This window comes from Pelodiscus sinensis, chromosome 1 (assembly GCF_052426305.1).
Source record: "Pelodiscus sinensis isolate ZL-2025 chromosome 1, ASM5242630v1, whole genome shotgun sequence".
Lineage (NCBI taxonomy): Eukaryota > Metazoa > Chordata > Testudines > Trionychidae > Pelodiscus > Pelodiscus sinensis.
The window spans coordinates 71,412,174-71,435,210 of NC_143052.1; the positions used below are offsets into that span (position 1 = coordinate 71,412,174).

The 23,037-nt window shown below is 40.3% G+C and overlaps 1 protein-coding gene across 9 annotated transcripts in view; it reads left to right on the forward strand.

The window, feature by feature from the left end:
• The window catches only part of NAV3 (neuron navigator 3), a 569,112-nt gene that overhangs the window by 321,594 nt on the left and 224,481 nt on the right, over positions 1-23,037 (forward strand). For all 9 annotated transcript variants that reach the window (XM_075932261.2, XM_006118491.5, XM_075932267.2 and 6 more), the window contains exon 5: positions 8,221-8,401. In XM_075932261.2, the coding sequence (XP_075788376.2) occupies positions 8,221-8,401 (181 nt within the window). The remainder of the gene's footprint in view (positions 1-8,220; positions 8,402-23,037) is intronic.

Consider the following 23,037-nt stretch of genomic DNA (forward strand, 5'->3'; position numbering starts at 1 on the left):
ACTCGGAATTTACATCAGTGTGACTGAGAGCAGAAGGTTCATTCCTATACGTTTGTTTCTTCAGCATGAACTAAATGTACTACTACAATTCCTTTTTAGGAGAGGTAATTAAGGAAAAGAGAAATATAATTAATCCGTTTTTCCTTAGTAAATGCAACTTGAACTTTTAAGAAGCTCTTGTACACTTTTAAAAAATATTTGTGTTTAAAGCTGGTTATCTGGATTTTATAAACTAGTAAGTCTGTTTCTTGTAATAGGATTTGGTGAATGGTGGGTTATTCATCAGTGCATGCTGCAAACAGCCACAGGAGCAGTAAAACCTAATGTCCTAACAAAGGTTTTCACAACCAGCTGCCACCTGATTTGACACTTGAAAAAGGAGACTCTGAACAGAAGTAATTTTCAAAACTGTATTGTACAATCACCACTGGAGAACCCAAAGGATAATACAGAATAAAACAGTAGCAGAAAAAGGTAATCTTTTTTTTTCCAAGTGTAACTCTATACTTATACAGAAAATGCTTTTGGGTTCTTCAGTCGTCAGAGAAATCTTAGCAACTGCACAGGTCTGAAAGTATGGTAAAAAAAATAAATATTTTCTCTGAGTCTTTTCCAAAATTCATGCATTATAAAGTACACCTCTCCCTACACATATTTCAGGTTCAGCTGATGTCTTATCCTGCCTACCTTAGCCTTTCAATATTTTTTTAACTTTCACTTTCTATTGGGAAAAATTAACTATAATGCTGCTGCCAGCAGTTGGAATTATGAAGTTATTATATCTGATTATTTAACATAGACACAAGATAAAGATATAAGTACACATTATTGTCCTAGGTGCAATCAGAAAATAAATCAGGAATGGATAGAGAACTGACATAATAGGAACAATTTATTAAGAGGGGAGGCTATGGGACTATGATTCATTATTTTTTCCTAAAGGAAATGGTTTTGGGAAAAAAATATTTTCTTTTACCATACCATACCATAGTAAACCATTCTGGAGATGATAAATAATTATTCGTGTTAGTCATGGCTCAGTAGCTCCTTTTGATAAACAGATTTTGCCTTTCCCAGGTCTGCTACAGAAACTTGTGAAAAGCTCTTGGTTTCATGAAACTGATAAGAGATGAAGTTCAAAACTGATCATCTCCTGCCTTAAAAATAGAAATAAATATAGTTTAAATGGGTAGGTGAGAGGGTGCATTTAACTTAAAAATAGATGGAGTTTGGTCTTCCAAAGAGAAGATTTTTCTTATATTAATCATTTTGGGTCTCAAAAATAAGAGTGTTGCTATAAAATTACCAATAAATGAACCAATATCATGTACCGAAAACATTTTAAAGTAGAATTATGGTTAAAATGTAATGGGTTGTGGTTGTCTTTTGAAGATTGTTCTTTAAAAAAAATTGTTTTGCTCTTCTTTTTAAATGGAGCCTATTCACCTGAACAAGAAGCCCACTGTTGCTTCAGAAGTCTTAAAGGAACATATAATGTAGGAGAGCTTCAGGGGGTAGCTGAGTTAGTCTGTACAGGATAAACTTAAACAAACAATGAATAGTCTGGTAGCACTTTAAAGACTAACACAATATGTAGATGGTATCATGAGCTTTCATGGACACGAAAGCTCAGGATACCATCTATATGTTTTGTTAGACTTTCAAGTGCTACCAGACTATTTGTTGTTTTTTAAATTTATATTATGTAGGAACTCTTCATCTGTACATCTCTAGTTCCATGAAAACTAAAGATCTTATGGCAATTTTCATAGTGTTATGTTTAAATTTATCTTGCATTAAGGCTCTAATGTCCAAGGCAACGTTTGCTATTGATGAATGGAACAAAAGTAGGTTGCTATGTTTTGCTTACTCATTAATGTACATATTAGAGTACTTATTCCTTCATAATGAGAAAGAAAATAGTTTAAGGATATGACTGTGAAAATGCTTTTATAAATTATGTTCTTCTTCGAGTGGAGTCCCTGTGGGTGCTCCACAGTAGGTGCTGGGCTCGCCCCGGCACCGCAGAGTGGAGACTCTTCAGTAGCAGTGTTCGGCTGGACCACACATGCGCAGCAACGTCTCACGGCATTTGCACTGTTTTCTATGCTCGCACGGTCCGGTCCCCGCTAGTGCCTCTCAACTGCCTCAGGCTGCAGACGGAGTGAACTGGTTTCCTCAACCTTCTTCCTTGTTCCTTCAGCATGAGATTGTTCTTTTCATAGTTTCTTCTCCTTCTTCCTCTCAAACATCCATCCTTCTCTTAATTCTCCTAGTTAAAAAAAAAGTTTTTTTCTGTTGATAATAACCAAATTCTAATCCTGCTCTCATACATTCCCTCAAGTTTCTATAGTTATTAGTGTACATAGTAATATAAAGATATAAGTAGTTTTGTTCGTTAAAAAAAAAACCCACCCAATTTAAGACAGTTGATGAAATGCCGTCTTCTTTGGGTTTTAAAAAATGTGACACTTACCAAGAGGCAAGGCCTGCCTCGAATGGCCATTCTTCTTGCATCCACTGTCTGGGAGAGACCCATGTTCCTCAAAAATGCCCACATTGGATAAAACTGACTGTGAGGGCCAGACGGGACAGAGAAATGAGGTTCTGGATGATTTTATTCAATAAAGTACTTCAACTGGAGACTCTGAAAGTGCAATGTCCTCAGGACAGCCTCCGAAGAGTAGGGCTTCTTCCCTTACAATGGCGCCGCCCAAAAGACATAGGGCATCATCTAGCAGATCTCTGCCCATTATCTCACAGAGCAGAGTTAGTTCAGGAGATAAGCTCAGTACATCTGGCACTTCAAAACTGCGTCCAAAGGCTCCAAAAAATCTGGTGAAAGCGGCACCAGTATCAGAACCAAGGTCGACCTGGGCACCAGCAATAACCTTGGCACCAAAGGAATACACGCCGAGGGCATCAGCGGCATCAGCAGTGCCGAGCTCACCATCGGTGCCCACCACAGCTTCGGTGCGGAGTATGGCACTGAGTTTGACGGCGCAACCGCCTATGGCACCGACTCTGCACACAAGCGGCACTGATACTCCGGGCACCACACCAAGTTCTCATCAGCACCGAAGCCACTCACGTTCGCAGTCATTGATTTTTTCACCAGCACCATCACGGTCTCCACCGGCACCGCAATCTCCCACACTACGCGATGCAGGATGGCATCGATCTCCACACTCTCCATGTCAAAGGCTACCTTCACCATTTTTAGCAGCATACAAGAGTCATCATCATCATCACAGTCATTACTCTGTGTTTCCAACATCCTCTAGAGCCTCATACACTCACCGTCACTCAATCCGTTCATCGCATTTGGATCAACCCCGTTCACTTATTCTGATAGACGGTCACCACTTGAAAGACTTTACTACAGTGATGATCACTACCACTGATGTTTGCTCAATCGATATTCCTACCATTACAGATCTAGGTCTTGCATTAAGTCATGCTGTGACTGCACATCCACCAGACAGTCCTCAACTCCAGCTCCTCCAATGGACCAGCCTGCATCTCCACAACACCAATAGTTGAAGCCAGACTACACACAGCTTTCCACCATGGAGATCCAACCACAGGAGGTTTCCCCCATGTACCGCTCTTCTTCATCCCTGGATGAGGCTGTTATCCAAGGGGATGTCTCTCCATCTGACAACCTCCGTCAATTCCAGGAGCTTTTTAAGAGGATAGCCATAAGCCAGGAGATACAGCTAGATGAAATAAAGGAGAAGCAGCATCGTCTCCTCAAAAACCTTCAGCCTCAACACACAGCAAAAATAGCCATACCCCTTGATGAGGCTATACTTGAGGTTGCTGAAAAGGTATGGCAAACTCTGGCTTCTGCACCACTGACTAGCAAAAAAAGCAGACCAAAAATATTTTGTGCCACCTAAAGGGATGGAGTTCCTCTTTACCCATCCCCAACCGAATTCCTTAGTGGTGGATGCTGCACATCAAAGATAAAAAACTCCACAATATATAAATCCTGTCACTGATAAGGACACAAAAAGATTGGACTTACTTGGCAGAAAGGTGTATACATCTGCAACACTTATGCTCAGGATAGGCAACTACACAGAAGACCTTTCTAACCATATCTTTGGCAATTTAACAAAACTTACACATTTGCTAGACCATTTACCAGAATCAAAACGACCCATACTCAAAACAGTCATTCAGGAAGGATATACCTCAGCTAGAACTGAGCTCCAAATAGCTATGGACATAGCGGTCACTGCAGTGCAGTCCACCGCCACAGCAGTGGTGATGAGATGAGCGTCTTATCTTCAATCAGTTGGAGTGCCCAAAGATCTCCAGACTAAAGTCGAAGAGTTGCCGTTCGACAGAGACAAGCTCTTTACGGAAAAGACTGACAGCATGCTACACTCATCGAAAGACTCTCGCACAACACTTCGAATGTTGGGTATGTATACCCCACCATACAGGCGTCAATGTTATCCTCCATATCAGCGATGCTATGACTATCCCTATGTCAGACAACAATAGCAGCACCAAGAAAGGGCACTCGACCAACAACGTAACTGACAAAGATCTCAGAGGTGACAAAGACCTCAGAGGCTTTGAAACCAGGGGAATCGTACTCAGATCCCACTAAATAATAAACAGGAGGTTTGACACCTTGGTTGAGGATACGCAGATAAACGTGCATGTCGACGAAAGTCACCATGATCACCAATTACACCACCGCCCGAGGCTGTTTTACCACCAATGGGCCTCAATCACCATCGACAAGTAGATGTTAGAAATAGTCCGATCTGGATACTCCATACCCTTTGTCACCATTCCCTCTACCTTACCCGCTTCAGGGACTCATCTCACAAAACCCTGCTACACACCAAAATTGACTACCTGCTCTCCATCTGCTGGTAACGAGGCCTTGCGATGGTACCTGGTCCTGCTGTGAGGGCAAGGGACTGGATTCAATGACTTCTCAAGGTCCCTTCCAGTTCTATGAGATGGTATTTCTCCATACATTATATCGGTGCAATAGAATCAGTTCCAGCACAAATCATAGGTAGGGGATTCTACTCCCGTTATTTTCTCACTCAGAAGAAGTTGGGCGGATGGCGACCAATATTAGATCTCTGGAACTTGAACAAGTTTTTACGAAAACAACATTTCAGAATGGTGACCCTTGCTTCGAGACGACTGGTTCACGGCCCTCGACCTCAAGGACGTGTATTTTCATGTCACAATCCGTCAAGCGCACAGACAATTCTTACGACTCATGGTTGGAACAAATCGCTTCCAATACAGAGTCCTCCCCTTTGACCTCTCCACTGCCCCCAGGGTATTCTCAAAAATCTTGGCGATAGTAATGGCACACCTCCGTTGAGAAGGGGTGATCATATTCCCTTATCTGGATGACTGCCTACTGAAATATGCTCAAGACCACTATGAGAACCTTCCATGCCCTTGGACTACTCATCAACAGTCAAAAGTTCATTTTTCATCTGACTCAAGAGTTGGAATTCTTCGGTGCCCTCATAGATGAGATCGCCACAAGAGCATACTTACCCATCCAGAGGTTCCAGGTCATCCAAGACCTCATAGAAGTTGTTTGAGACAGTCTGTCCATCCAGATACTCACTTGTTTAAAACTTATGGGTCACATGGTGCTACAACTTACACGGCCTTCAGTATTGGCTATTGCCACACGAAGCACAGCCTCTACAGTTCAGTGACCCCTCTGCCATCTGTTATCCAATTGCTACATTGGTGGACGAACCGCATGAATCTTCTTGGTGGTGTGCCCTTCCACCCACAAAAAACCCTCATGTCACATCACCACCGATGCCTCCCTTCTGGGATGGAGAGCGCACTTTTAAATTTAAATCCAGGGCCACTCTTCACTTTCCAAGTCATGACTCCACATACATTTCCTGGAACTCTGGTCAATCTTCAATGCCTGCAGATATTTCCTAAGTTACATCCGCAATACCTCGGTAAGAATCTTCATAGACAACGTCGCTTCAATGTATTATGTGAATCGCCAAGGCGGAGCCCGCTCCCGCTCCCTCTACATGGAAGCAATCCACTTTTGGAACTGGTGCATTTGCCACGGCATAACATCTGTCTGCCTGGCATCACAAACATTCATGCAGACTTCCTCGGCAGACATTTCACTCTGGAGCATGAGTGGGAATTGCATGACGGAGTCCTCCATATTCTCTTCCGATGCTGGGGCACTCCCCTAGTAGATCTTTTTGCCACGCGTCACAACATCAAATGCCAGAAGTACTATTCCAGAGCCGGACTCGGCCCGGGCTCCCTAGGCGATGCATTTCTCCTCAACTGGGGCGGACCTCTCCTCTATGCCTTCCCACCTACAGTTCTCATTCCCGAAGTTCTGCAGAAGATCAAAATGGATGGTGCCACGGTCATACTAATAGCACCAGTATGGGTGCGTCAGTACTGGTTCCCCTTCCTTCGACACGTCACCATGCAGACTGTATCAGCTGCCAACCCTCCCGAACCAACTCACTCAGAACCAATGGACACTGAGACATCCCCAAATACATACCTTGTGGCTCACTGCATGGCTCCTAGTTGACTGAACCCTTCCGAATCCCTCTGTGTTACTCAGGTTCAAAATGTACTAATTCACAGTGGAAGGCAGTCAACCAGAAATACTTACCTCTCAAAATGGCACAGGTTTGCCTCCTGGTGAGCCATGCAGGAGCTGGTCCCACATTCCGCTCCACTTCACCTTGTCCTTGACTACCTGCTACACCTAAAACACACAGACCTAGCCTCAGCTTCTTTCAGAGTTCATCTAGCGGCGATTTCTACCTTCAGACAACCAATCAAAGGCACCTCCCTTTTCTCCCACCCAACTACCAAGGGATTCATGAAAGGCCTTGTGAACCTAAGCCCCCCTCGTAAATCCGTTCCCCCAGTATGGAACTTGGACGTTGTTCTTGGAGCCTTAACCACATCACCATTCGAACCGTAGGCCTCCATACCTTTGCACACCTTAACTATGAAGGTAGCCTTCCTTCTCACAATTACATCAGCACACAGGGTTGGCGAGTTATCAACACTTATGGCAACTCCGCCGTACACTATCTTAAATAAAAACGGGGTAGTCCTAAGGCCTCATCCAGCGTTTATACCTAAAGTTTGTTCTTTCTTTCTCTTTTCAAATTGTAGGTCCTTCAGAGCTGAGACAATGTCTGTATGTGAACAATATGTAGCACACAGCCAAAATATAAATAATAATAAACCATATACATGTTACTTATATACTATGTTTCATGGTAAAATGAAAAAGGGCAGACATTAGGAGCAATTACAGTGGAAGTGTTTTAAATTAAAGGCCCGCCTTTATGGAAGGATTATAAATTGCGCTTTTCATATAGCACTTCTTAGGCTTTGGGAACTTTTTTGGTCTAATTCAAGTTCTCCAAAAGTGAGGATAATGTACTGAAAAATAGGGCTATAGGGCTAAATCCTCTCAAATGCTTGATTTCTCCACTTGGACAGAATAGCCAGATCATATACTGTACAGTCTATCCCTGCAAACCTTGCACAGAAGGTCTATCCTAGTGCTATGCCTGTAATGACCCCAAACTGATTAGTAACTGGGTAGTTATCAAATATCTCAATTACTTTGGGCTTTATTATCTGAAATTATTTTTAATGATATTTCAACTATATTTTAATCAAACCTGTTTGCATATAACTTTACCAAGTAGAATTGTTTTATTTGAATCGTTGAATTGGGAGAATTTTGATAAGAAATATAAGTAACTTCATTAGCAATTGCACTCTTGTCTTCTGGTCTTCTCACAAGTAATTTGTACTGATTTTAGGCAAAGGGAAGGTATTGATTTCACATTCACTGCAGATCAGTTGAGCTCTTTAGGGCTGTATTGCATTAGAAATTCTACTTGTATTTGTGTTCATGTATGTGTGTCTAATCATGGTAACTTTATCAGGACAGATGTGTAGTGCAGTTTTAAGAACAATCTGCTACCATGTTTGCAAACCTCCAGTAATGGAAATGCTACATAGCAATAACTGATCATTAAGCAATAATGGAAATAGTAATACAATAAAGCAATAGTGAACTTAATATGATGCTTGAATACACACATACATATATCTGTATACAAATATAGACATATGCACACTCAGATATACTCAAGTGAAAGTCTAACTCTGGTGTTTTCACTTCTTTGTTTATAGAAATAAGGAATGGAAATTTGAAAGCCATTTTAGGACTGTTTTTCAGTTTGTCTCGGTACAAACAGCAACAGCATCATCAGCAACAATACTACCAGTCTTTGGTAGAGTTACAGCAGCACGTCTCTCATTCACCTCCTACTGAAATCAGCCAATCCAAAACACAGCAAGATATGCAGTCCAGGTACGTCAAACTATTTTTCTTCGCTAAAAGAGCCTTTTTATTTGTCCGTTTATATGAAAAGGCCTTGAGCTTACTCTCTGTTTGGACAGAAATTTGTAGAGGATCAAGACTAGAAAAAGTTTGCCACTAACTAACTGTTTAATTTTATGTAACTATTAAATTGCTAGATGTGAGTGCACCATAGATATTTTATGTGCCAAGGTGATATAGTATGGTTGTATTTTCTTTGCAGCAGAGCTGGTTGAATACTGAATATTTATCACCACTACTTGGTTGCATTTTTTAATGTTTTTTGATTGTGTACATACATTTTTGTGTTTGGTGTGCAAATGTTATGAAAAATTATTTTACTTGCTTAGATGTTACAGGGAACAGCACATTGTTACAGGGAAAAGTATCTCTGGAAAGCAAATTATGAATTTGAATATTTCACCAGAAACATAATTGTTGGAATTTAACTCATCTACTCAGGAAAAAGAAATAATATTAACTCATATGTGTTCCTAATCAAAACCATCTAACAGTAGTAGTCTAGTGACTACATTCAACGAATTTCACATGCCTGCTCTTCACAGACAGAGTCATTTACCTAAACTATTTTGTGAATAATTACAAATAATGAATGAATTAGGAAAATATAAGCTACCAGAAGATTTACCTGGTGTTGCTCAAGTCCATAACTCAATTAATTTTTGTTTTTTGGAAAATAAAATGAAAATGTACATGCTTCATTTAAACCATTACTCTGGGGTAGGTTAGGGATTAGGTATTTAGTATGCAGGCTGCATCTGGGAAAGGACTACACCAGCTCTCTTTCACCACAGCAGCTTGTGGCCAGGTGAGAAGTGCCTTTCCGTGGCTGCTACAACTCCAGCTCCATCTGGCACTGCTGAGGGAGGGGTGCATTTCCCCTGGCTGGGACAGGTCTAGGTTCCTGCGTTCCCCAGCCAGAGTGAGGAGTGCAGCAAACTGCGTGCTTTCCCCTCACTCCTTAATGAAAGGGAACAGTCAGCAATGTCCCCATAGAAATTAGGGGAAAGGGGCTCAGCCCTCATACCCTCCCTAAAGGTCTGGGGCAGTCCTGGATGGCAGAGAGTGTTGCCCCCAGCCCCTTTCATCTGCCTGGTGATTCTATCTCTTTTCTGTATGGTTTTATGAGAAGCAATCCCATTACTGGCACATCCCATTTTCCTGGCACAGCCAAACCCTTACCTTGCTTTAAGTTATGATAAGAGGAAGCTTATACCAAATATGGTGGCCCTAGCACTTACCATTTAGGAGGAGTCCTTAAAAAAAAACACACACACAGACGAACTCTCTCAAATATATAGGAGACTGGAAGACAGTTTACTCAGTCTACCTAAGTAGTTTAAAAGAAAAACAATTTAAAGGGCCTGAAAGCTTTTCTTGTTTTATCTTATGGGTTGGTTTTAGTATTAGTTATTGAAACCCATTGAATTCACTATAGAGGAATTTTTAGTCATTGCATTCCATTGGTTTCACAGTGTAGCTGGAAAACATATTATGAAAGGGTTGGTATATATAGACTATGACATGGGAATTTTTTTTAAAACACAAATATTTCCTTCATTTGAAAACACATGAACACTATTGACTTTACTGGAAAAAACAAAAGATAGTACAGACAGTACATGAATAAAGTCATCTGAACTGCAGCCTTTAGACAAGAATTTTTAATCTTGTAAATTTTGTGTTTTGTTTCATTTTATATTTATTTACATGATATTTGCTTAATATATGCAAAGTGGCATATGGAAAAATGTGACATGTTTCATTCAATACTAGATTATAGAATTGTCAGCGAGCACTACAAATGTATTGGTGCTTGTATTCATTCCCAAGTAAAACTTCTTAAAATGTTTTGTTTTCCTATATTAATGTTTAGGATAAATGTGTTTCCTCATCTGCGGAGAAGTTGTCTACCACATTTCAACTCAGAGGAAAATTTTGCCTTGAAATTTTTGCCAGTTCATAAGTAAAAGGGGGTTTGCAGCGGACATGCCGGTTGGGGCATTTTTGTGGTCTTATCTCATTTGAAAGGATAAGAAAAGTCAGAAATAGTACAGTTTAGACTTGCCTTAGATATCAGTTTCAAAAGCATTGATTTTTTTTTTTTTTTTTTTTGCCTTCCATTGAAAATTAAACTACTTGTAAGGGTTGGGGTTTTTTTGGTAGAACTCTAATTTAAACACAAAATTGATTTTGTGAGACATTTACAGAATCATAGAACTGAAAGGGGGGACCTCAAGAAATCATCGAATCCAGTCCCCTGCCCTCACAGCAGGACCAAGCACTGTCTAGATCAGTGTTTCTCAACCAGTGGTACGAGTACGCTTAGGGCTACTCAAGAGAAGTCTGGCGGGGGCGGAATATGTCAACACAACTGAAATTTGGAGAAAACTGAATTTTAGTTTTAAGTTTTACAGTGTTTTATTATTTTTGTACTTTTTACACCCAAAAATTTCATTGCCCGCCCAGCTACAATTATGTTGTGTATGCAACTGTGTTGCAATGGTAGAAATTTTTTTTGCATGTCTGAAAACTGTAGGTACTGGGGGTACTTATAATTTTTAAGGGATACTTTATAAAAAATTTTTTTTGAGAAACACTGGTCTAGATCATCCCTGACATGTGTCTGTTTAACTTATTCTTAAATATCTCCAGTGTGGAGATTCCACAACCCCCCTAGGCTAGGTCTACACTGCAAAGTTAAATCGGAAAAAGAAATGCAATTGATTATATTCTTCCTTATCCTGCTTCAATTCCTCCTGTATTTTGTTAAGTGTTCCTGTCTTTAGGTGATATTTAATGCTCTGTAGAAATCTATCAGTTAGAAAACTAAAGTTAGCAAATTATTCATGACAATGTTAAGGTCATGTTCATAACATTTTTTGTCTATATGCAATATATATTTTCTATTCATTGGGGCCTATTACCGATTTTTGGATAAGAACTAAGGGATTGGCCCTTGGTGTGGCAGAGACAGGATAATTAATATTTCAGTGGCATGTTTATCTTCATTCACTTTGAAATAATTATTTATATGAGCCACTTTCTATTTCTTCTTTGTATATTTTGTGTGCCAAGAACACTTACTTTAGGCCACTGTGAAATACTCTTTGTGTTAAATGGGCTAAATAAATTCTACAACTAAGTGTGTTTTGTGTATACACGAAAAAATGTGTTTACCGCACATGTGATCAGTTTTATATACTTTTTGAAAATATAAATATCTATATTTAATTTTCCACATGTACTTTATAAGTCTTTTATTACGATTGCAATTCTTTATTAATCATGCCTTTTACTTTCATGGGGATTATCTTGTTTTATGCTCCTGTCTGGTTAGTCTTTTCCTACCTCCAGCTCCTTGATTGCCTGTTCAGCCCTATGGTGAGAGTTATTTGAATTTTATTTTCTGAGTGTTTTAGTTGTACAGGACACCCTTGCCATTCGTGGTGTATGCATTCCTGGCACCACCAAGAATGGTGAAATTTGCGATTACTGGGAGCCGTGGCTCCCAGACTATGTGTGATGAGCTGCCCAGAGCTCCCAAATTCACCCCAGGGCCAGGAGCTGTGGGGAACTCACCATGGTTTCCAGCTCCCACCACTCGCCCCGGGGTAGGACAGGAGACCCCCGTGAATATGCGAAACTCTGAACAGTGATTCAGCAAATCGCAAGATTCTCCTATATTGAAGTTTGTGCTGAAATTAGGGATGCCAATGTGTAGACGACTACACGATTAATTTATAAGTTCAGAATTATTGGTTAGTCCTGTTGACTACACACTCCCCCCACCCAGGTGATAGAGAGGCAGCAAGGGTGAGAGCCAGTGCCAGAGCCTGTGAGGAGCTGGCTTTCAGCAGGCTCCCCACAAGCACTGGATCCGCTTACCTCCGCAGCCCCCGCTCTACTGTTTCTGATAGAGAGACAGCAGGCAGAGGGTGAGGGGGGCAGGCGGGAGCTGATATGCATGGGGAACTGGCTTTTTAGCTGGCTTTCCACAAACCCACCTGCCCCCCCTTGCTGCCTCCTACATGCAGGCGTAAGTGCTGGGGGAGCTAGTTTAAAAGTCAGTTCCCCCCAGCACCAGCTCTGTGGTGCCGCCTCCACCTCAACCCCACTTCTGTCTCTCTATCAGCCTCTCTATCAGCACAAGGCAGGGAGGCAGGGGAGGCTGTCATGGAGCAGCCTCTGCCTGTGGGAAGCTCGGACCCCCCATGGACAGGGGCTGCTGCCTTTTGTATCAGCTATAGCTGATAGCTGTATCAGAGGCAGCAGTGCAGGGCAGGAGGCAGGAGCTGGTCTGGATGGGAAGCCGGTTTTTAAACTGGCTCCCCTCGCAGACCGGCTCCCGCCTGCCACCCCACGCTGCTGCCTCTGATAGGGAAAGGGTGACAGGTGGCTCTCCAGGAATGGAGCCGGAAAGGTATTGGCTGCGGGCTCCACCCCCGGGGATTATTGAATTGTCATCTAACAACTAAAATTAAAGCAGTTACATGACTATTCAATTACATGCAATCTAACATCCTTAGCTGTAATATACAAATATATGATGCAAACTAATTTAATTTGTTTTTTTAAATAGATTGCATTTGAAATAAAGTAATTTATTAAAACAATCAGGTGGTAGATAACACCCAGAATATTGACCCTTTAAGTGAAATCTTTCAGCTATCTCTTAAGTAGTTTGTGGATTAATTTCGAAGTGACATAACAGAAGTGTAATAGAGACCACAGGTACCTGAAAATTTCATTTTAGGGCAGTAAGATACAATAAGGAGGTTGCCTAGGTTCACCTTCACCCTGAGATAGAAGGAAGTATTCAGCTATTACATTTGGTTCAGTAAAGCATATTAAATTAACCCTTTATAGATAGTCTACTCCCATAGGGTATGTCTACACTACCACCCTAGTTCGAGCTAGGGTGGTAATGTAGGCAACTGGAGTTGCAAATGAAGGCCGGGATTTGAATTTCCCGAGCTTCATTTGCATATTGCCGGGCGCCGCCATTTTTAAATGTCCGCTAGTGCGGACTCCGTGCCCCGCGGCTACACGCGGCACAGACCAGGTAGTTCGGATTAGGCTTCCTATTCCGAACTACCGTTACTCCTCGTTCTACATTCTATTCTAGAATGGATCAGTGGTGGGCAATAACCAGCTTGCGGTTCAGCTCCATACCATTTCCTGCAGCTCCTGTTGGCAATCTATGGTGGTCCAGATGGCAGGGCTATGGTGGGTGGTGGGCCCGCAGCATTCTTTCCTCATGCCCTACCGCCTGCGTTGTGGCTGTGGCAGGGCTGGGGCATCCCCTGCCCTCTGTTGCTGCAGTGGGCAGGGAAGGAGCAGGCCCCATCACCCATGGCTATGGTGGGAAGGAAAGGAACAGCCCCAATTGCCCACCGCTGGTGGTAACTAGTTATACAAATTGTTTAACCGGTTAACTATTCTGGGCAGTTTTTACATTTTCTAGCTGCAAGTGCACATACCTGTGAAGGTAAATAAAGCAGTGGTGACCCATCAGGGACTAACCCTGGTGAACCACTTCCATCTTATTTCCCATCTCTGGTCTAGATTATAATAACGTTGGACAAGATTTTTAAAAAACGATGCCAAAACTTAGGATCCTAAATCTTTATTTAAGCAACCAGTAGCTGCTGTTTGATTAATGTTTGCTTTGCTGTTTTATTTCCTTTATCAGTGAAAATGATAAAATTATGGATGTCATAATTTCCATGTGGAAATAGAAACAGAGTTAGAAACACAGAAAGGGAAAATAGCACCAGTAATTCATATTGAACATGATCAGAGTATAATAGTGGGTAAAAGCCTGGCCATATTAGTGAAGCCACTGAGAATTTTCCTGCTGAAGTCAGAGGGCATAGGACTTCACAGTAGGAATATAAAACAGAGGCTCAAATGACAAAATCCAAGTTTGATCCAGATTTTAAAGTTGATTTTGTTTGGATCTGGGGTTTTGAGTCAGGCCTTTCTATGATTGTCAGTTATTTTTAACCCAATCCTAACCTCCTTTAAGTCAAATGAATTTTGTTATCAATTTTAGTGGGAGAAAATAGAGGCTCTTCAGCAGCAGCAGAAAAGGTAGCAAGAGCCTAATAGAAGCAGAGGTCCTAGAATGAATTTAAATAAACAAAAATGCACTTTATAGAGAACTAATAACCTTGCATTTGCAATCAATACAGTCCACAGATTACCGTAGAGCAGCAAAAGTTCCAGTGGATGTTGAAATGTAAAGGAGTGGCAGAATCACGTTTGCTCTGAGAGAGAAGAAATAAATCCTGTAAAACAAGTTTAAGACCAACTCCAAGCAATGTGTGTCAGACCTACATCAGTAGGGCAGGATTGTGCATCCAAAATGAATAACATTTGGCCCTTCTAGAATTCTGGCTGCAGCAGTTATATTTCAAGTTTCAAATTAAGGAGGCAAAGTCTTTAATGGAGAATGGAGACAGTTAAAGGAATTTAAAGTAAGGGAAGTTTATCCAAAGAATAATCAATTTATGGAAAATATAATCAAAGATACCATGCCACTAATTATGATCAATATTAAAAATGATTTAGACACCCACTTGGAGGCAAAATATTTAGTCAGTAATAAGTAGCAACTCAATGAAAATAATGGGTTTGGGTGGCTTTAGGTGACTAACTGAAATTTTGCTGCTATAGTGTTTTAGATAGGGATCTCATGATTTAGTTATGATTCTGTTGATGCTTTGAGCTTTGGCAAAGAAAAATATCATGGTGCTGGTGGCCTTATTCATATATGTCAATACAGATACATGACAACAAAGGTTCTATTATATTTTTACATGACATTTTGCTAGTGGGTTCCATTATCACAGCAATACGTTTAAACTTGCCATAGTGTTGATCTTTCAACCACCCAGATATTAAAGTAAAACACATGTGGATGAAAGCAAAAGTTCTTTCTCATTTATGGATTAGGCAGTAGCTAGTTTCACTGAGCTGTCAGCAAAATTCCAAAAGATGGACAAACGATTTTATCGCATGCAGGAATGATGTGCACAGCTTGAGATCCAGATGGATATTGTTAATTCGTTATATTAAAGGCGCACCCCGGTTTTTTAGGAACATGAAGAAAGTTAGGTTGCTGATCTTTATAAGCAGTTGCATTTACATCAAATGTACTGCACTGAGTTTCTTATTGCTTCTTTCTCAGAAGTAGCAGAAAAAAATGAAGCATGTTGCATTCACAACTTATTATATACTACACTGTGTGTAAATGCAATGGCTGAGATTATGATTTTAAACAGCCATAAATCAAAATATGAAAAACCAGATTCTGGTCTCAATTACACCATGGTAAATTCAGAGTAAAAGCACTGACTGTATTATTTTTATAGGACTAGATGTAACTGCGCCTCCTGTGCCCTACATCCAATTTGGTAAGGGCAGAGCCAAGGTTTTTCTCTTTCTATGTCCCCTCCCAACCAACATGATCTCATTTGGGAATATCAGATGTATAGCTCCTTCTCTGTCTCCCAGCGTCCCTATATAAACAGATGTATAAGGTGGGATATTATTCCATCTATCTCCTCTTTGTTACTCAAGTAAGGGCTATTACAATCTTCCTGAAGGCAATGGTTGTCGTAGTCAAGTTAACATATACCATATATATTTAAATCCATTTTGAAGCCCATGCAGGATATTTAATAAGTTGTGCTCTCTTTGAAAGCACATGATGCCCTAGGATCTGTACTGGCTGCTTGTCAATTTCCTCCCTATGTCATAAAGCCACACCTAGTCCCAGATCTTTCTATCTGAGCAGCCTGCTCTCTGCCCATTCCACCCTGCTGTGTTTGAGATCAATGAAGGCACTTGAGCTGGAGTCATTTTGGTAGTTAAAATAAGGAGTAGCTGGGATTGACTCTGTGTCATTCCCATCTTTGGAATGTACTCCTCTTATTGGAACTGAATAGCCCAGATTGGTTGATCTTTCAGGCAGGGTGTAAGGGTCAATCAACTTCAGCAGGCATTTACACATGGATGAGGGGGCTGGAGTTAGATTTTGGGGTAGAGGAAATGATGGCTGCTCATGTTTATCTGTAATCTATTTGCTGATGATTAGTTGGTTTGTTGATAGGAGAGATATGCTATTTTGATTTTGTAATCTTTTTTATTTGTTATTTGTGTATTTGTTAATGAATGGCAAGGGAGACTAGAGCAGGGGTGGACAATATTATTTCATAGGGGACCACTCCAACAATGTGATAAATGGTCAAGAGCTGCACTCTTCTATGACATTAATATAGCGGTACGGGGTCGGGGATAGAGGATGGATGCAGAAGGGAGACTGGTATAAGGGATTGGGGTGAGGGAGAAGTGTCAGATCTGGTAGAGAATTTTGGAGTTGTGACCCGGGGCACAGGACTGGAATGGAGAAGGGGGTGCAAGGTCTGGGAGGGTTCTGTCACCTGGAGGAGTGGTATAGTAGGGAGTTCGGGACTGCGGGCGGGGAGGCTCTGACCTGGGGAAGGAGTGCGGGAAGGGTGCAGGGAATTTAGGTTGTGACCAGGGATAAGAGGTTGGAGCACAAGGTCTGTGACAGATTATGGATTCAGGAGAAGTGGTACAGAGGGTTTGGGTTACATGGGGTAGGGATGAAGGAGGGGGGAAGAGGATTGAAGGGAGGAAGGAGCTGAGGTGCCAGAGGAAGGCTCTGCCTGGGAGACACTTACTTGAGCAGTTCCCGGACAGCAGCCCAGCTGGTTTCTCACCCAAGGATCCTGCTTTTGTGCCCCTGCACTGGCTGCCTCTGAACTCTATGAGCCCGGAGGAAAGTGGGATACTTTGCATGTTGCCTGTCCTGCAAACCAACAGCTGCCAATGGGCAGAAACTGGCCAATGGAAGCCATAAAATTTTTCTAGGGAGGGGGCAGCATGCCAAATCTATCCCCTCCTCTGAGTGTACAGAGGGACTGGGGAGGCTCCCGTGGGCCATATCTGAAGCTTGGCCAGTGGTTCCGGCCCACCAGCTGTATTTTGTCCACCCCTGGTCTAGAGAGTAGTCTGGGCATTCTTTAGTGTTATTCTATTGAAATCCAATCAATTAAAATATTTCATACTTCTGATTAGGTAGATAATTAACTGTTTATCCAAGCAAATGTTATGTGTAATGCAAATGGGTATTATAAATCAGAATAGTGATTTTCTTTATTAGATTTTCAGTCCACTTCCTGGGCCTGTGGGTTCAAATCCCATATAAATCAGCAGACGGTGGTGGTCTTATTCTAGCTTCTGCTTGTTTACTTCACATAGCTGAGAAGAGAATTTGCACGTTTTACCATGATTGCAAGTTTATGCAGCAAATTACTACAATAGCAGGAGTGTTTCTGCCCAGAGTTCACTTTGAATTAATTAAAAGAGCAGTACATGTAAAAGTAAATGTTATCTTCTTTGTCATGTCAGTGTTACCTGAATTCATAAGCAATCATTTAAAATTGCTATTAAAATATCTGTTCTGATGTTAAGGGCCAGATTTTCCAATAGCCTTTGAAAATGCAGCCGTTGTGTTTGCAGAGACACCCATTCATGTACCTCAAAATCCAGCAATTGTGTGAACAAATCAAACAGTTGTGCACTCATATTCTAATTCATGCCTATATTTTTTTTTCTTTTTTGGAATCCCTTTTAAAAGGCAAATATGAAACTTCACCAAAAGGGGACATTTGGGATTAAATCTGTGATTATGGCATAAGAAAAATATACTGATTCTGAAAGATGCCAGACTGAGCCTTTTAGTAATCTGTTTATTCATACAGAACAGGAACGAACAGCATAGCAGCAGCAGTAAATAATTCCCCACAAAAATCCCTGTCATAGTATAACCATGATGTTTTCATCCTCTTGTGGAACAAAGGAACCCAGAGCAGTATTTTGAATATGAAAAAAAGGAGGACAATAATAGTAGATACGAACTTATATTTATTCTCATTCTTTTAAATGTAAGGATTATACCAGCTTTTCTCTACTGTGTGTTTCAAAGGGTCCCCATATCTTTTGGCTTTTCATTCAGACTTGTGGGAGGGATCCTGGAGATTCTGTCAATGTCTAGTCTCTTAGACTGCCCTGGTGTAATTTTCGTAGTTGTCAAGTGTTCTTCCTGCTCCCCTACCATATATCTGATGCATTTCATCACATCATCCTCTGAAAACTTGAGAAAAATAATTCATTTCAATGCATAGTAATACTGATTCTTATGTCAATAAATTACTCTCATCTGTTTAAGAACCATAATGTCGCCTTTACCGATTTCTTTTTCTTTTTGCATTTCAAACTGTATCTGTAATCTTTTCTTCACTGTCTGTTCTTGCGATTTTTTAAAAAAATAATTAACTCTACTCTGTAATCTTTCACATTTTGCATACCACAGAGATTTAATTCTACCTGCCACATGCCTTATTCACACCATTCACTACTTTTTACTCTATCTTGCTTATATTCGTTTGGCCATAATTTATTCCTCATGGGGCCTGATCCAAAGCTTATTAAAGCTAAAGAGACTCTTTCCTGTGATTTCAATAGGGTATTTTTACAGCTTTTGCAGCTAGAAGAAACAGAACCTTAAAATAAATGAGTTTTTCCTTGAGTTCACCATTTCTATATTGGTCTACATTGCTTCTTTACATTTTCCTTACTTTTTAAAAATTTGCTCTGGAGAAATACCTTCCTTCCTTACGAATTGTTACACAAATTCACAATTTGATACCTCTGAGTAGTCTCTTGTGAATATGGAGTTAAACCTGCATGTAAATGATTTCAGTCAGGATCATAGCTGTAAAATGTTTATGCTTATCATCCCCTCTGCCTTAAATAATGTTCTACCCATTCTGAAGCAAACATTGACTCTTTCCAATTATTTCCTGTACATAGGCGACATGGCATAGTGCTGAAACAAGTCCACAAATGTGTGACTCATTTTGTTTCTTGCATTTATTCTTTTCTCAGTTTGGGCATGTCTACACTGGGGAGTTATTTTGAAATAACTCCCCTAATTTCAAAATAACAAGACGAGTGTCCACATTACCAACATTGTTATTTCAAAATAGTGGGCTTGTTTTTCAGAAATAAAAACTCCTGCTTGTGAAGAGGAATAAGCTTATTCAAAATAGTTATTTCTGGAGCTATTATTTTGAAATAACTTATTTTGAAATAACCTGGTAGTGTAGACATAAGCCTTTGTATTTACATGGATTCTTCATTTACTACTCTTCTGTCTCCTTCCTCCCCCACACCTATTATCTCTATATTCTCAAAGTCTTACTACATGAGATGGGAATCACTTCATATTGTTGCGCTGCAGATACCAGTTAATGAATTAATTAGTACATTTTGGAGTTGTTGTCTATGAGATCAGATTTTCTATTCATGGGGAAAAGAAAAAAAATCCCTACTTCCATCATCAAAGCACTACATGTTGTTGTTTTTATCAATTAGTTCCCATGCAAAAGGGATTAAGATAGAAATTAAAAACATGAATGTTTAATATTCGTAAGTATGAGATACACCACATTTATAAGAGATAGACAAGCTGTTTAGAGAGATAGCTTATATAGTGGTCTGTGTTTTGTCCTGCTTTAATTAAAACACTCTGCACCATGAGAACATGCCAAAAATTATGATAGGAGTTTTATTAATTTCTTTTTTGCAGTATGACTCATTATTTTAGGCCCCAATTCAGCATACTTATACAACAAAACACTTACACATGTGCTGAATAGGGATGGATTTAAGAACATGTTTAACTGCTTTGAGGAACTGGGGACCTAAAAACCTCAATCTTATTTTAGCATCCCCAAACGAATTTGTTATATCCAGCATGGAATGAAAGGATCCAAAAAAAGTTGGAGAGAAATAGAAGGGAGCATGAACTAAATGCTATTCAGCTTTCCCTTTCTCCTGCCATCTGGTACAAAAAGATTAATTATACATCTGTGTCTTTTGCAGCTTTAAGACAAGAAATTAACATATGTACTCTGAGACTCAGTCTGTTACTGGGTTCTTAATGGAACTAAGAGTCAATCAGAGGTAAATATGTTTATGTATATATATGTATAGGTACACATTACTGTATGGCTGCAATCCCAATCTGATACGTCTGCAGCATAATGTTATTCCACTGGGTGCTTTGTGTGGAAAAATATTAATTTTTAAAACAAGGTGATTGAGGTACCTAAAGTACTTGTATTTCAATTTAACTAAAATGGATAAATTGTTCTTTGTTGGTAGCTTTTAGTACATTTTTATTTTAATTATTTACATCCTTTCTTGTTTCTTTGGGTGTGTCTATACTGCACCCGTAGCTCGAAATAAGCTACATAATTTGAGCTATGCAAATTGCATAGCTTATTTTGAGTGCATTTCGAAACAGAACGCTATTCTGAAACGTCCCTTAATCCTCGTGGAATGAGGTTCACAGAGATGTCAGGATAGTGAGCCCATTATTTTGAAAGCTATTTTGAAATAACGGCATGTTTAAAAGATGCGGAATAGCTATTTCAGGATACCGTAAGTATCCAGGAATAGCGCCACAGTGTAGACATACCTTTTAAGGGCTGAAATTTCATTTAACAGTTTCATTAATTATTATTAAACATTTGGACTATACTAGTGCTCATAGGCCCTGATCAGTATTGGTGCCTCAATGTGCTGTACAAACACATATGAAGACACAGTCTCTGCTTTGAGTGAGCTATGTATATTTGCAGTCACTTTTTTCTGCAAGAAGGAAGTCAAAGTGAAGAAAGCATAACAGATAATGAGGAGGCAAAGTGAGAAAGTCTAGTCTTTGTTTTATAAGGAGTTCACAGTGAATTTTGGAAAAAAAACTTTGGAAGCACAGGTCTCCTTCGAAGTCCAACTGTGCCTGGTTGGGCATGGCTCTTTCATATAAAATATTAGCAGCTGAAAAAGAAAAAAGGAGAAATGTATTCCTAACAGATGATAGGGTATGCATTAGACCTAGCTGGAAAGAATTTATCTTCTATGAAAAATTATTTTTTTAACAAAAAGTCCACCAGAATTGGGAGAAAAAGGGGAAAAAACCAAACCAAACCAAACCAAACCAAACCAAACCAAAAAAAGAACAAAATTGTTCAGCTTGTTCCCTGGGCTGACCAACTCTCCAAAAGATGCAACTTCAGAGATTGGATTCCTGGAAGTCAGGAGGGCCAGCTGCGTAGTCAGTCAAAGAGTTAATAAGCACTGCATGGGATAGGTGGAGAAGTTTGGAGTGCTGGCTCTGTGGGAGCCAAGGGATCCAACAGAATTGCCAAGCTTCTCAGCAAGATGGCAGGGGAATCTGCTCTTCTGGAAGGGACAGGGCTTCAGGCAGAAGTGATGTGGCCTTGGTCTGTCCATTACCACTGCCACTGTTTGGATGACGAGGGGCCCCGGGCTCTGGGGCAGATGACCCCTGGAAGCACAGAAATTCATGAAGTTTGCAAAATAGGGGGTGCCAACTCGCAGGCAGGTGAGCTGCTAAGGAGCCAGGTAGCTTTCATTTCAGTTTTCCCTATGAAAATGGACATTTTTTAATGGGAATTCTTTGTGAAAAAAAATATCCCCGCAACGTGCTGTGACTGTACCTTGTCATGTCAAATTCAGGAACTCAGTAGGGTAAAATGATTTCCATCCCAGAAGAAGCTTTTGCTTTGCTTTTTGCCGTTGTTTTTGTTTTTTCTCTAATCAGAATGAAAGTGTCCAGCAACTTTAACAAATCAAATGGCTAATATTTTCAGAATTACAACCTAAAGGACAACCTATAAATTACAGATGCATTGCCACACACCATCGTGCTATAAAGTAACATCTGCCAGAACGACTGTTTTTAATAAATAGTAAAGGATAAAGGGAGTCATTACATGGGTTTCCATTGAAGCTGAGGTTTAAAATACTGTCAGTTTGACTCATGCTGTGTATCCAGCTTCAGATGAGCTCCATCCTTTAGCTTTATGTGCTGCATACAATTTTATGGGGCACCCTCCTCCTCATTTTTGCCTTCCTGTACCACACAGCTATTAATGTCCTTATGCTGTTTGTCTGCAGGTGAGGGAGTAAGCAGACAGATTTCCCTGCAGTTGACTCCAAATGCCATTAATTAAGTGTCTGTCCTTCACCCTCTCTCTTCACAGATACTCATTTGAACTGAGGAGTTCATTGTTCTTTCCTCATTACTCAACAGTTTGCTCTGGTAAAATTAAATTCTGATTCCCCCTTGCCCTCTGAATTAACCAGCCTTTTGTGAACAGACATCTAAGAACCTTTAGCATTGTTACATATGGCAACCTTTGAAGTTGCAGGTACAATTTCTAAATCCAGTTGCTTACAACTAATCTACTGTTTTGTTTCATTGTTTGTATCCCTCTCAGGCCTAATGATCAGCAACAGAAATTAGCCATTTTTACCTTATCATCGGGATTGCTGTGACTAGGTTAGCAGTTTATGCTTCTTTGAGTTGCAAGAAATAAAAATGTTAGAGCCCAATCCAAAGCCAATTTAAGTCAATAGAAAGAATCTAGTTAATTTCAAAGGGCTTGAAAGCTCCTAGGCTATGTCTACACTGCCTCTTT